This window comes from Hylobates moloch, unplaced genomic scaffold (genome assembly GCF_009828535.3).
Source record: "Hylobates moloch isolate HMO894 unplaced genomic scaffold, HMol_V3 SCAFFOLD_8, whole genome shotgun sequence".
NCBI lineage: Eukaryota > Metazoa > Chordata > Mammalia > Primates > Hylobatidae > Hylobates > Hylobates moloch.
Window position 1 is genome coordinate 1,998,387 of NW_026652283.1, and position 14,756 is coordinate 2,013,142.

The following is a 14,756-nucleotide window of genomic DNA, read 5'->3' on the forward strand; positions in this document are numbered from 1 at the left end:
ATCTCCTGACCTCGTGATCCGCCCGCCTCGGCCTCTCAAAGTGCTGGGATTACAGGCATGAGCCACTGTGCCCGGTGTTCTGTGTACCTTTGATGCCCGGGATTGAAAAGGCTTTTGCAAACAACATAAAACCGAATGACTCTGGCTGCAAAGGCAATCAGTATCAGATACAAAGGACAAAAAAGAAAAAAAAAAAAGGCAAAATGAATCCAGAAAAGTAAATAGATCCATTCCCTTTCACTCTTTGTTGTTCAACTGGTTCTATTTCTTTTCTACGGAAATTCATTAGAAACATTTTAATATGCATCCCAAAGGCTGCCTTTAATTTGCATCCATGTTTAATAGTAGAGCAGCACAGGTGGTGTGGAAAAAGCAATGGAAGTGAAATCAGAATCTGTGGGTTTTTACACAGTCTGCCTCCTCACTGGAGTCTCAGTTTTCTCATCTGCAAAATGGCAGTGAAAATGTCTACTCTACAAAATTGTGATTATTAAATATGGTAAAACAAATGAAAATCATTATAAAATATGGAAACATAAAAGAAAATATGAAAAACAAATTAAAATAGAACAGCGCCATTCAATAGAAATATGAGGTGAACCACGAATGTGAGCCATGTCTGTTATTTTAAATTAAAAAATACAGAGAAGCAGGTGAAATTAATATTTTATTTTGCCCAATTTATCCAAAATATTGTTATTTCAACATGTTAATATAAAATAATGATTGAGGTTTTTTTATTTTTTTTTTTGTACTGTCTGAAAATTGGTGCCTATTTGACACTCACAGTACAGCTCCGTTCACACTAGCCACATTTCAGGGACTAAACGGCCACAGTAGTTAGTGACTATCATAGTGGACAGCATAGGCTTAGAACCAAGGTGTATGTTTATTAGATCTAAATAGTATTTTCTATGAGATAAACCCCATGGGACTTAAGAAGGTTATTTTTTAAATTGATGCATTAAAGAGAGTTTGTGTTTTTATATTTTTGGCATAGTAGTTAATACGTGATATATAATAAGAATTTACAATAAAATATTACCTATAACTGATCAGACCATGTATTTATCCAAAATAAAAGCAACCAAAAATGATGATTATAGGTAACTTTGTAGTTATTTTATTAGGACTTAAATTATATATTAATTTGACATAAAATCTAATAATCTCAAAAAAAAAGCCTGACATAACTATAAGCACACAAAACAATTCAAACTATAAACAATTCAAACTGGCATTTCTGTAGAGAAGGAAAGGGTCCTGGAGTTGGAAATCCAAGTCTTTAGTAATAAACTACAATTGATAAAGTGTACCTTTCGGCAAAGAAACACGAGGAGAAAACACAATATTTTTCTGTATTGCAAAACTTGTCGTTTCACAGGACCTGCCATTAGTAAGTCACATTATAGTTTCAATAGCTTTATTTTTTTCCTCTCATAAAAATTTATTCTCTAAATAATAGGATGACCACCTATTAAGACAATTATATACAGCATCATTTTAATGCATCTCGATGCACTGGGGTTAAAATGTCAAATATTATTTACATTATACTCATTATTAAAATTACACTGAATAGTATATGGTAGGCGAATTCTTGTATCTTGAGTTCAAAGAGTAGGATGAAAAATATGTAGAAAACATTTCTTTACTGCAAGGTCTTTATGAAAGCTTTCCACAAAGCATAAGGTGCATGTGTGCACACACATACATATTTATATATTGAGTATTATGTTCTTGTTTTCTGTGTGTAGAGATGTCCCTGAAACTGGCATATTTTCAGCAGTCTTCCTCTGGGCTGACCAGCAGTGCAACACAAGTGGTCAGAAACGATACGAGAATAAAATGTAGTATTAGAAAGGTGATGGCTACTTCATTTCAAATCTGACAAGGACTATTTAGTTACTTACTACGACTTCCACATTCAAAGGGTTATTAAATTCTTAATGACTGAAAGAAAGTTTTTGGACTTTGATTTTTTATTTACTTGTATTCAGAAGATGGCACTCCTACAATACAGGCCCTCAAACACTTTGTCAGCACACTCGGCCAAAAGTGATACATAAAGAAAAAGTGCCATAGCAGACTCATTAATTCTTCGTTCAGGGTGCCACCTACGTGTGTCTCTCTGCAGTCTCCTCATCAAGAACTTGCCTCACCCAGCCCTGCTCGGGCTTAAGATCAGCAATGGGTTCACACTACAAATCCATAAAGCTTCAAAAGACAGGTTTAAGGTTTATATCATCATATTTATATTCACTTAAACTCTTCCGAGGAAGAATCTATTCCATCAGTAGGGCATGCATTTCCTAAACATTAGCATTTGTTAAAATGCTGATCAACCCCCATAGCCACTGACACCAAATGCAAACACAATGGCAAACACTGTACAATTTTAAACACTTGGCCAAACTTCAGAAGTAAAACTACCCAATGTAGTAAGAAAGACTCACATCTGGCATTTCTGTAGAGAAGGAAAGGGTCCTGGAGTTGGAAATCCAAGTCTTTAGTAATAGGTTCTGTCCTATTTTCCATGCTCAGCCTATTCATAATGGTGAATCCGTGCTTTGGAGAAGCAGACCTAAAAATCACAAGAGGTCAGGGGAAATCAATAGACAAATTGCTTAGTATGCTATATTTTCAGTATAAGTACATTCTGATGTATCTCTCAACCTCTGTTTGTATATGCAGCTTTGTATAAGCAGCCTGTACACGTACTTCTTCACCACTGGCACCATTATGGACTAATTCCCATGTAATGCAGCAGCACTGGCACGATGATTCATTTGGTAAAATTGAGTCATACTTCATTTGTGGTGTGTGTGTGTGTGTGTGTGTGTGTGTGTGTGTGTGTGTGTATACAGTTGTTGTTTATTTCTTCACCAACGATGTAAATTCCTTTAAGGCAGAGTAACTACTTTTTAAAACATTACTGACTTTTAAAGAATATTTTTTAAAAGTTAAATTAATTAAAGATATTTTTTAAACAATCTTGGTAGTTAATATTAGAGTGTACATCATAATTTATGAAGAAAATTTTCATAGAAAATTTTAAGTGTTAGTCTGAAATTGAAGCCTGCAAAATCTCTTAGTGATATGAAGCAACTCTGAACAATGAACCTGTGAGGACACAGCCTCAACTAGAAGTTTACATAACAGTGCAAAGGGCAGATATTTTGTTTTCTTCAATGCAAAGCAAACAGCTTCACAGACAAACCACTATAAAAGTTTTTCTCTATAAAAATGTGACATTTAATGATGTTTTATTTTCATTTCACTCAATAAACCTTGAATGCCTACTCTACCAGGCAGAAGGAATCCAAATTATAATGAGTATAAACTCTAACAACTACATGTGCATTCGTCTACCCTTGGGTGACAGCCATATAGTAATTCAACTGTGCAACTTCCGGTGACAAATGAAACACCACATACTTACACACTGAAGCTGAAGCAAGCAGAATTCATTTATTTACTTTAAATGAGGGTGCTAGGGCTGTTATTAACAAACCCACAGAAATGTTATGAGCAACAGGAAGACAAGTTGTTTATGTCTTAGTTTTATTTTACCTCTCTTTGATACTGATCAAGGAACACAGCTACATAACCACTGCCAGGATTTTCTTCTGAAACCTCCAATTTTAAAATTGATGGGAGGCAATCCTTGCCTAGCTTATTTTACAAAGGAGTAAAGTGGTGGTAAGCATACAATCAATACCAGAAATAATCATGATAATCACTTCAACTTAAATTCAGGGGAAGAATGAAAATGTACTCCCAAAGAGCTCTGTTAGGGGGTCTTCTGGAAGTGTCAAGTTCAGAAATCACCAGTGGGGGTCTCTATGAACTCTCTATTACAGAAAGGAAGGCATGGGAGGAAATAAATGATTTTTTAAATGGGATTAAGTGTTTTCATACAAGAATGAGAATTTGATTCTTCACGTATTTCATTATCACAACAGGATCTCACCTCTTTAATAGTACGGCTACTATACCATCTCATAATTTAGAAAATAGCCCAGGGGATAAATGTGCCAACTGCTCTAAAGCAACTTCTGTAAGAGAAGTCAAAATATATCACTGCTAGCTCCATTGCCTGTAACAAGCCTCCCACACCCCAACCACCATGAGTATTACATGCTTTTTGTAATTCTCTACTGAAGAAAGGCCTCAACATACTAGGATCTGGGAGGTTTTTGCTTTGCAGGGGATAAGGGAGGCATCCCATTCTTGAGGAGTTAGATTTGGAGAAAAGACTAAAAAGCAGCAAAGGATTTTTTTCTCAATTTAATGTTTTGTTTAATTGAGAGTTCCATTAGAGACTTAGAGTATAGTAAGAAATCCTTGAAAATAAAAATCTATATTTGGTTTGGATGTACAAAAGAAAATATTTGTATGATTTGTTCCTTTTCCATAGTTTAAAAAAAACCCTACTAAAAATTCCCAAAATCAATCATTAATACATACTAACACATCTTTTCTGTCACTTCTCCAAAGAATAATAATGTGTGTTGTGAGAAATGAGTGAGAATGCACCCTGTGTGCATGGCACATAGTACAGTTCAACCCTATGGCTTTTGTTGTAAACTTCAGAATCCTCGAGAGTGCTCATACTCTACCGAATAAACCTGCCTGAGGGCATGCTCTGGTGCTCTGGATGTTTGGGAGCATAATGTAGACTAACATGCCAACGGTTCTTGGGTACTCCACTGCTTTTCTGAGACTGTGAAGAACCTGAACTCCTTGTCACTGAGTGTGCTGGCCTTGCCTCCCATTCCTTCCTTCCACCTCCCATTGCTGCCTCCACTGGAACAGGTCTTCCTCCCCTGCAGCTGAGCTCCCTCCTGCCCAGCACACACAGACCTCCATCATGCCCACACTTTGCCCCGAATGGGCCTCTCTGTGTTGTTCCAGTCCTGCTTTTATCTTTCCAGCTGACTCATCTGTATCCTTGCTGGCCCTCAAACCTAACCATAAACCCTCATCAGTTCCTCTTTATACTCACTCCTTCAGGGAACAGCTTTTATTTCGTGGTTTCAACTACCAAATTACTTCAGACAACTCCAAATCATCTCCAGCCCTGCCCTTACTCTGAGGGGCTGGACACCTCCACCCGAATGTCCTGCTACCAGTTCCAAATCATTACTTCAAAGTAAAATGAGGGCTGATCCTCAAACCACATTCTTGACTTCTGGTCTTTCTATTTCCACCAATGCTTCTGTCATTGTCAATCTTCCATGTTCAAAATATTGTCATTTTTTAAATTTCACCCTTGCAATACCCTTTCCATTTCAATTTCTATTATTCTAATCCCAACTCTCATCATTTCATATCTACTCCACTGCAATGATCTTCTCACTGTCCTGACTCCAATTTCTTCCAGAACTAGTGCATCCCCATGAAGTTAATACAGTGACTTTCCCCACACATTTTCTCTATTACTCTCCTGTTCATAAGCCTTCAATAACTTCCTACTGCTAAGAAAACAAATCTCAAAATCCAGAGTCTGCCATTCCAAGCCAGCAAATCTCTTTACACTTGCTAACTACTACAAACCAATATAAGCCCTCTGCACCACATCTCCCTCACTGTCCCTTTAACACACCAGGTTTTCCGCCCCTGCTTTTGCCATTCTTCCTATTGAGACTGCCTTCCCTCTCCTCTATGCAAGCTAAGTTCTACCATATTCCTGAGGCCCAATTCAAGACACATCACTCTATAAAGCAGGGGTATCCAATCTTTTGGCTTCCTTGGGACACCTGGGAAGCGGAAGAATTGTCTTAGGCCACACATAAAATACACTAACAATAGCTGATGAGCTAAAAAAAAAAAAAATCTTCTAATGTTTTAAAAAAGTTTACGAATTTCTGTCAGGCTACATTCAAAGCCGTCCTGGGCCATGTGTCCCACAGGCCGCGGGTTGGACGAACTTGCTATAAAGCCTTCCATGATCACAGTAGCCCATTCATTGCTCAGAATCTATCCACTGGCACTTAGGATACTCTATCCTGTATTGTGGCTTACCATAAACATGAATATATGTAGAAAGAAAATACACTTGTGTGTGTGTATTTCCTGTCTCCCCAGTGAAACAGATACCCCTAGAAAGGTTTATATTAGGCCTTTTAATTTCATCTTTGTACACCATCATTGAAGGTGATGACCTTTGGCTATGACATATTATGTGAATGTTTATGTAAATGAAAAGTTTATTTATTGAGCCAATATACATAATGTATATCTCTATATGCACTTGTAATTTGATATTAACAATATCTGATAACAAGAAATGACTAAAAACATGAGTTTATTAAATCTATCCTGAAACATATTCTATTGACTAGACAATGGAGGACTGAAAGACATCTTCAAGTTTGGATCATGCTTTTTTAAAGAGTCAGGGGTGGGAGAAACGTGATCAATGGCCAGGTGCAGCGGCTCACACCTGTAATCCCAGCACTTTAGGAGGCCGAGGCGGGTGGATCACGAGGTCAGGAGTTTGAGACCAGCCTGACCAACATGGTGAAACCTCCGTCTCTACTAAAAATACAAAAAAAAATTAGCTGGGTGTGGTGGCACGTGCCTGTAATCCCAGCTACTCAGGAGGCTGAGGCAGGAGAATCACTTGAACCCAGGAGGCAGAGGTTGCAGCAAGCCAAGAGCTGTGATTGTGCCACTGCACTCCAGCCTTGGTGACAGAGCAAGACTCCATCTCAAAAAAAAAAAAAAAAAAAAAACTCATCAATGAAACCCTTTTCCAAATATTAACTGAACAATCTAGTATTTCTGATAGTGTTCTAGCTCCTTGCCAATGCATTATATTCAAGAACTTTGTGCCATTCATTTGAATCAAAGAATATTTAATCTATTTTAAACAGTGCCCAATGATTTAAGTTCATCTATATTGAAGTTTAAATTATATTCTGAAATTAGTATTCATCACAATATACCAGGTGACATTATTCGGTATTCCCTTCTTCATGTCAACTAATAATTTCAAAACTGAGATTTAATTCTTCTACTTCTTTTTGAAATAAAACTGCATGCACTTGAAGAAGAGTGATACAATTGGGCTAAAATATTATTTTGAAGATTATTAGTTTCTTTATAAAAGTGAAACACTCTTACCTTGTATAAACAAATAAGGTTCCTTCCACATCAGTTTTCTCCTAAACAATAAAAACAAAACACACAAGACATGTATGTTCTCTTCATTCACAAAGGTATAAAACAAATTCTCACAGAATAGGAATTATATATAACTTCAAGTAGGTGAAACTGCAATGGGCCAAATATACCCAACATGAGGAGTTATTCTCAGGAAAAGGAGAAAGCAAGTTCTATGCCATCATTGTGCCTGTGCAGATTAGGCAGCAGGAAGCAGTCTTTCTTTTGTCATTCATAAAACAAACCATCATTATCTCTCTTTACCAAATACAGGGATAGCAGCATACCTCTAGCTGAAACAACGAGAAAATAAGTGTGCTATGTGGATTTAATTAGAAAGACGAGTGCTGCCTTTTTCTCCTTCCACCACACTGGGTATACAGAAAGCTGCAGACATCACTGGTGTCTGCATTTCACTATCCTTCATTTTGTTTTCCGGGTTAATTTTTTTTTTGCCATATCCAGTGACTTACGAGAGCAGATGATCTGTCAATAACTTTACTTTGACTGGTAGACAGAGAGGGCAATGTTGCCACAGAGTTCTCGGATGAATCAATACCTACTTAGTGTAGTATATTTACAGTCAAGGTCTGACCCAAGATCACTGAAGTAAAGTTACACAAGTATTACCAAGTTAGGACTCAATAAATTTGCCTGAGAAAATCTGGGAGAGGTGGTAAAGTTAAAACGATGGTTCAATTAGGTCATTTGACATTTCTTTTCCATTTCTCCAAAGGCAGGAAGCCAGGCCATTATAATATTCACCCATATAAGGCATACTGAAAAACATACATATACGTATCCAGGTGTTTGACTAACCACTAACCAGACCTATTGTAATTCAGAATTTAAAATGTACTTTTGCAATTTACATGGTTTAATTTCAGCATTCTATTTAAACCCCTGATATTTTATTATTAATATTCATGACCATAATCATTCAAAATTTAAGTACTCTGTAATTCTGGTGAAAAATACACCTCTTCAAAAAAAGTGTAATGTCAAAACAGCAATTTTTAAAAGGCACACAAGGCATGATCCTTCCACATGCTCAAGCAATTTCAGCAAATTTCTCATTCACTTTAGTTCAGTGGGTCTCAAAGTTTTATCCCCAGATCAGCGGCATCAGCATCACCTGGGAACTTACCAGAAACGCAAGCTCTTGGGCTCCTGCCCAAACCTACTGAATCAAAAACTCTGGGGATGGTGCTCAGCAATCTGGGGTTTATTAAGCTGTCCAGGTGATTCTGATGTATGCTAGTTTGAGAGCCACTCACTGCCTTAGTTCAACAACATACTCTCTGCCCATGAAATTATATTACAAGTCCTGAAAACAAAATCTATTATGGCACAGATCATATCACGCTATTATCAAGAGTAAATGGCTATAAAAAATCATTACTTAGTAACAAAATTTTTAATCTCAAGATGTTTATTATTATGGAATATGAAATTATAAATAAAGAATTTAGACCAGGCACAGTGGCTCATGTCTGTAATCCCAGCACTCTGGGAGGCTGAGGCAGGAGGATCGCTTGTGGCCAGGCATTCAGTTTGAGACCAGCCTAGACAACATAGTAAGACTTTGTCTCCACAAAACAAAAATGTTTTTAATTAGCCAGGTGTGGTGGCACATGCCTGTAGTCTCAGGTACTCAGGAGGCTGAGGGAGGATTGCTTCAGCCCAGGAGTTTGAGGCTACAGTGAGCTATGATTGTACCTCTGCATTCCAGCCTGGGCAACAGAGGGAGACCCTGTCTCTTATAAATAAATAAATAAATGACAATTAAAACAACTTCAGCCAGTTTTTTCCCTAACATATAAGCATAGGTAAGAAAGTCAGGGAGTTCATCCTTAAACTAGATTCACTATGAAGTTTGTATAAATCACTAAAACATACAGTGAAACATATCCTTATTTCTGAAATGTGGCTCATTTGCCCCCTGTACTTTGAAAAATATCCAAGTCAAAATGAAAAAATATATATACAGAAACATTACTTATCTTTCTTTGAAAACAAACATGGCTAATTCCTATCTGCTGGCAAATGTATATCCTGAGTGTACTGGAAGCACTAAGAATTACTTAAACCCAAACCACCAAAGTATTAATCAGGAAAATGGCCCCTACAGTACAGTAAATGCTACCTGAACAGTATACAAATTTTTGGCTGTCCCTAGAGTTTAACTGATTCAGTCAGCAAGTATTCACAAGTCCACAAAGCATTTAAAAATAAATTTGCGGCCGGGCGCAGTGGCTCACGCTTGTAATCCCAGCACTTTGGGAGGCTGAGGCGGGCGGATCCCGAGGTCGGGAGATCAAGACCATCCTGGCTAACACGGTGAAACCCTGTCTCTACTAAAAATACAAAAAATTAGCCGTGCGTGGTGGCGGGCGCCTGTAGTCCCAGCTACTCGGAGAGGCTGAGGCAGGAGAATGGCGTGAACCCAGGAGGCAGAGCTTGCAGTGAGCCGAGATCGCGCCACTGCACTCCAGCCTGGGCGACAGAGCAAGACTCTGTCTCAAAAAATAAATAAATAAATAAATAAATAAATTTGCAAAAACTAAGTGTTTGGTATTACCCATTACATTGTTAGGAAACTGAGCCAAGATACAGGTGATAGAACTAGGACTTTGCAGAACCTCTATGTAGTCAGGATCACTCCCCACAAGGTCAAAACACTCTCCTGGTCTTCCAGTATTTGACCTTGGACTGTTTGATCTTAGAGATCTGAATCAGGATATCTATATATATCAGCACACATAAAACTAAATAGGTTCTGACTTGTTTCCTTTCTTCCTTGATGTAACAGAAATTCTCTTTTCTTAATTGAAAAAAAAAAAAACCTTTAATGCCACATTTTAGTTTTTAAAACTCCAAGGTCGGAAATGTAAAAGGCATGCTTCTCCTAAAATTAATCTCTAACTTATAACAAGCAATTCTTAAAACTAAGATTTTTATTTAGCATTACACACAAAGAATATGAGGTTGTTCATAGGAAGGAGTTGTGTTTCAGTAATCACAACCTGGGACCTGTAGTGGGGTTCTTTCCAGATCATGCTGGGCTAATTAGTTTATTATTATATGTCTCAGTTTCTCCATTGAAAAGAGATAACCAGGCCGGGCACGGTGGCTTATGCCTGTAATCCCAGCACTTTGGGAGGCCGAGGCGGGCGGATCACCTGAGGTCAGGAGTTCAAGACCAGCCTGGCCAACATGGCGAAACCCCGTCTCTACTAAAAATACAAAAATTAGCTGGGAGTGGTGGCAGGCACCTGTAATCCTGGATACTCAGGAGGCCGAGGCAGGAGAATAGCTTGAACCCGGGAGGCAGAGGTTGCAATGAGCCATGGTCGCGCCATTGCACTCCAGCTTGGGGAAAAAGAGCGAGACTTCGCCTCAAAAAAAAAAAAAAAAGAGATAACCAGCTTACACTACTCAGATCTTTTGATGAAAAAACGTCAGGCGCTCTGTGATACCTGGATAAAAGAGACTTTGAAAATATACATTTCTGTTCTATTACAGCTGCCCAAATTCATGCATTTTCCTGGCCCCTCCACAGTTATCCAAGGGCAACCAGATTTTTTTTTCTTTCTGAGCAAAGTCCAGGGTTAGGGATGTGGAGAACAGCTAAAACAAGATTAGATGTTCCTTAGATCCTTTAAGGACTTTTATGTGAAAGTATTAGTTACCAGTCCTGGGGTATTTTAGCTTAAATTTTAAAAGCACAATTTGAGGATTTAATATTATACTCTGTTATAAAATCTAACAAGTGCTAAAGAAATAAGCAATTCAGAATTCAAAATACTAAAAAACCCAAAATGGAATATAAAATAGTGCTGTTTTGCAAATTTTGGGGACTCTGCATACTGTCTCACACAAAATAGCTCAACACAATCTCTATTTTAACTTGATTATTCTCAGTTAATCAAAAAGTAGGTCTCAACTTATCCTCCCAAATCTCTCTTAATCATGCATGTAGCATCTGAGTCACCTATGAGGCTTTCAACAATATGAAATGCCTGGGTCTCATTATCCAGAGGTTTAGTTTGGCATTTTTCACTTTTAAAAAACTGTGACTTATTTGGATACACCAAAAACTTAGAAAACCACTAGCTAGGAACACAATGTTAGTCACTTTAGGGCAGTTTTCAGGCTCAGCATTCCCTGGCCTCTACTCTGTAGATGTCATAACACTCTTCCCTTCAGTGTGACAACCAAAAACACTGCCAAATGTCACCTGGGGGAAAATCAACTCCAGCTGAGAGCCACTGGTCTAAGGACTGACAGCTGGAAAATACCAGGGTTATGGTCTTCAACTGACACACAGGTATTAATATTTTCGAGGAGGGGCAGTCTTTCCTGGCAATAGGGAGTAGGTCTAACTCTAAAATTCCTATTTCAGTCATGACATAATCTTTCTTAATCCTTCTTTAAAGCAGTTCATTTTCTAGACACCTTTCCTTCCTAAGTTCTCTTCCTTTGAAAGGCTGAAGTCATTCTTCATCCATTTTCAGGGCAATAAGAATTCTCCTCCTTAACATCCCCCCTGCCTTCTTGTAAATACCTTCTCCTCTATTCTCAAGAATGTTCTCATATTCTTATTAGGTTTACATTCAAAGGGCTCGCATCCAGACTGACAAGACATGGAGACAGTGGTCATAATCTGTTTGCCTCCAGCAACTGCTCTGCAGCTTAACTAGGTCTCTTTGTTTTTCTGGCTACCACAGCCTTGAAGATTAGAACTTTGAAAGAATGACTTTTTCCTGAGTTAATTATGCCCTGTCTGAAGGCAACATGTCCAGCAAGCAGGAAAACATAACTCCTGTAATTGATGCGTTGTGACACATCTGCTTTTTGGTATCTAATAAACATCTGTAACTATCTTAAAAGGTATCTATCACATAGATAACGGTCAAAAGCCTATAGGAAACAACTATTATTCAAAAATGCTCTACTCTCTTTATATTGACAGTTTCTCGGGATTCCCCAGACTTGAATCCCAGTGTCAAGTCAACTTACAGAACTATACATCCCTGGTCCTCATCTCTCTACTATGGAATTACTTTTACAGGATTATAACATTATACCTTTGGCATTTTTCTACAGAGCAGCAAAATAGCCATATGTGGAATATCTTCATATATATTTTTAATTACCATGGAGGAAACTGTCTATGTTGCTCAATGTTCTTTATGTAAAAATGTAGATGACAAATTCCCCTGGAAACTAGGGGGAAATAACCTCTTTCTTCTGATCAAGAGGTATACTATTACAGAAGAACGAATATTAAAGAGCTCTTCCTGTTCTCCTTTTGTGTTTGGCTACTAGCAGAGCAGACCTAAATTCTTTGCCCCATTCCGGCAAATTTCCTCCGTTAAGAACTTTGGACAAAACTGTTTGTCTACCCCATTCTTGCTTGTCTTTTTATTTTTATGTTAATGATTTTCAGGTGAGTTTTTACTACATGCTGCTGAACTATACTGGAGATAAGTAGGCTTATGAATGTGGGTGTTAAAAAAAATAGTTGTTCAACATGGATGTTTTCCTAGATTAAGTTTTGATGTTATACAACCGACTTGAAGAATACAAAAAGTTTACCTGAAATCCATTCATCAAGGCTAAGTTCTCCATACTGTTTTGTAACTTATTTTAAAATGATGGATATGATATATGTGATACATAATGGGCAATATATAATGGATGATATTATTCGGACAAAACTCATTATGAGTAAAGAAACAAAATTACATCTCTCTACATTCGAGTGGGTGGGTTACAAAATTACAAGCAGCAATTCCTGCAACAGGATTCCAGTGTTCTAGGCTTCTACCCCACTCTAACTGTGAGGATAATGACATTTCATTCCATTACCATTTATTGGGACTCTGCTTTGAGAAAAGCACTAAAATAATTTGGCTCCCAAATGAACTCCAATATGAAACTTGGTGTGCTGTCGTGTAATAATCTTCCCAAGAGCATCAGCCTCCTTCTAAGTGTTAGACCCTGCCCCATTTTGTCTTTTATTTGACGAGGTTGTCTCTTTTCCTGGTGTTTCCCCTTAAGTTTACAACTTGCAGATTTCTCCCCTTCTATCAAGTTTTGATTTCTCTTTGCCCCATCTAAGACTGACATTCCAAAATCAGAACTCTGCACTTTTATTCGTCTGCTGTCCCTGCCTCCCCCATAGCCACAGATTCACTGTAACAGAACTCTGCTTTACTTTCTCGAGCACATCGGTCTTCCGGCCATAAGGCATCATCAGGTCCTTCCTTTCCTTCGGCTCTTATGGTGCGGTACCCGATCGGTCTGGTCTCCCAGCGTTGGGTACGTTAGAGATTTAAGTCTTTTCCCCAACTCCAGGTAGCTCCACAGATCCGCCTCCCTTCCCCCAACCCCCCGAGACTCCATCTCCACAACTTCGGCCTCAGTCCCCAGATCCACCCACTTCCAGGGCGTCAACGTCTCCTCCCCCTCACCGGGTCCTCAAGTCCTGAGTCTGACGCCCCCCGCCTCCACCCCAACCCTGGTCTGCACTGCTCCGCCGCGTCCGCACGCACCCACTCGTTGGCCCGATGGCCGAAGGTGTACAGAGCCACCTGGCTGGCCACGTCCACGATGCGGTTGATATAGGGGTCGTGGCGCTGCAGGGCCGCTAGGCTGATGTCGCGCCCCTTCCCCACCAGGCCGCCTGCCGCCACGGCTGCCATCTTCCCTCCCTCCCAGACATAGGCACGGGGCTCTTGGAAGCCACTCTCAATAGATCGCAGAACGAGCGAGCTGCCTCGCAACCGAGAACCCACAGCGACCACAAGGCCCGGGAGGCCTTCCGGCTCCAGTCACCCCCCCACCTTCCTGCCCGCCGACAGACGCAAGGCCTCACTAATCGATGGCCGCGCCCCGCCCGCTGAGGATCGTTGCCACTGGCAACGACAAGCCCAGGCCTGCCCTCTGCATCCCGTTTCTTTCTCCAAGAGTTGTTTTTCTTCGCGCTCGAGCTTGTGAGCTGTGTGCGCGGTAGGACTTCCTTCTTGGCTGTGTTCGACGCCTTGGCATATCTTTTCTTTGTCGCTTCAGTGATCAAATCTATCACAATAAATAAGCCTCAGCATCAAGAACCCTGAAGAGAAAGAGAACTGAATTGATTTCTGAATGCGCTAACACCCAGTGGTTCTCAAAGTGTGGTGTGGTCCTGGAACCCCTTGGGAGTTTCTGAGACCCTTTCAGGGGATCTGCAAGGTCAAAAACAAAAACCTTTTATGACAATGCTGAGACTTACTTATTTGACTTGTTCACTGTGGTGACGTTTTGCAGACAATGGTGGTTAAAAGCGCTGTTGGCTTAACCCAATCAAGTCAGGGGCACCGAACTGTATTGCTAGTCAAAGTACGCGTCACTAACTTGCATTCTCAGTTAAAAAAAAAAAAAAAGAAGCTAAAGAGCCAGTGTCACCTGATGGTGTTCTTGATAAGCAGTAAAAATTATTAATTTCATTGAAGCTTAATCCTTGGGTACAATTCTTTTTAATATTCTGCATGAAAAAATAGGAAATAGGCATAAAGCACGTCTGCTGCAAAATGAAGTGT

At 39.3% G+C, this 14,756-nt stretch overlaps 1 protein-coding gene across 2 annotated transcripts in view; it reads right to left on the reverse strand.

The window, feature by feature from the left end:
• DCP1B (decapping mRNA 1B) overlaps positions 1 to 13,906 on the reverse strand; it is a 58,335-nt gene extending 44,429 nt beyond the window's left edge. Inside the window, exons 1-3 of one of the 2 annotated variants that reach the window (XM_032159298.2) lie at positions 13,731 to 13,906; positions 7,132 to 7,172; positions 2,457 to 2,584 (exon numbers count right to left, since the gene is read on the reverse strand). In XM_032159298.2, coding sequence (XP_032015189.1) covers positions 2,457 to 2,584; positions 7,132 to 7,172; positions 13,731 to 13,880 — 319 coding nt within the window. In that variant the 5' untranslated portion in view covers positions 13,881 to 13,906. The remainder of the gene's footprint in view (positions 1 to 2,456; positions 2,585 to 7,131; positions 7,173 to 13,730) is intronic. The other variant, XM_058442563.1, reaches the window with a different exon arrangement.
• Between the last annotated feature and the right edge of the window lie 850 nt (positions 13,907 to 14,756).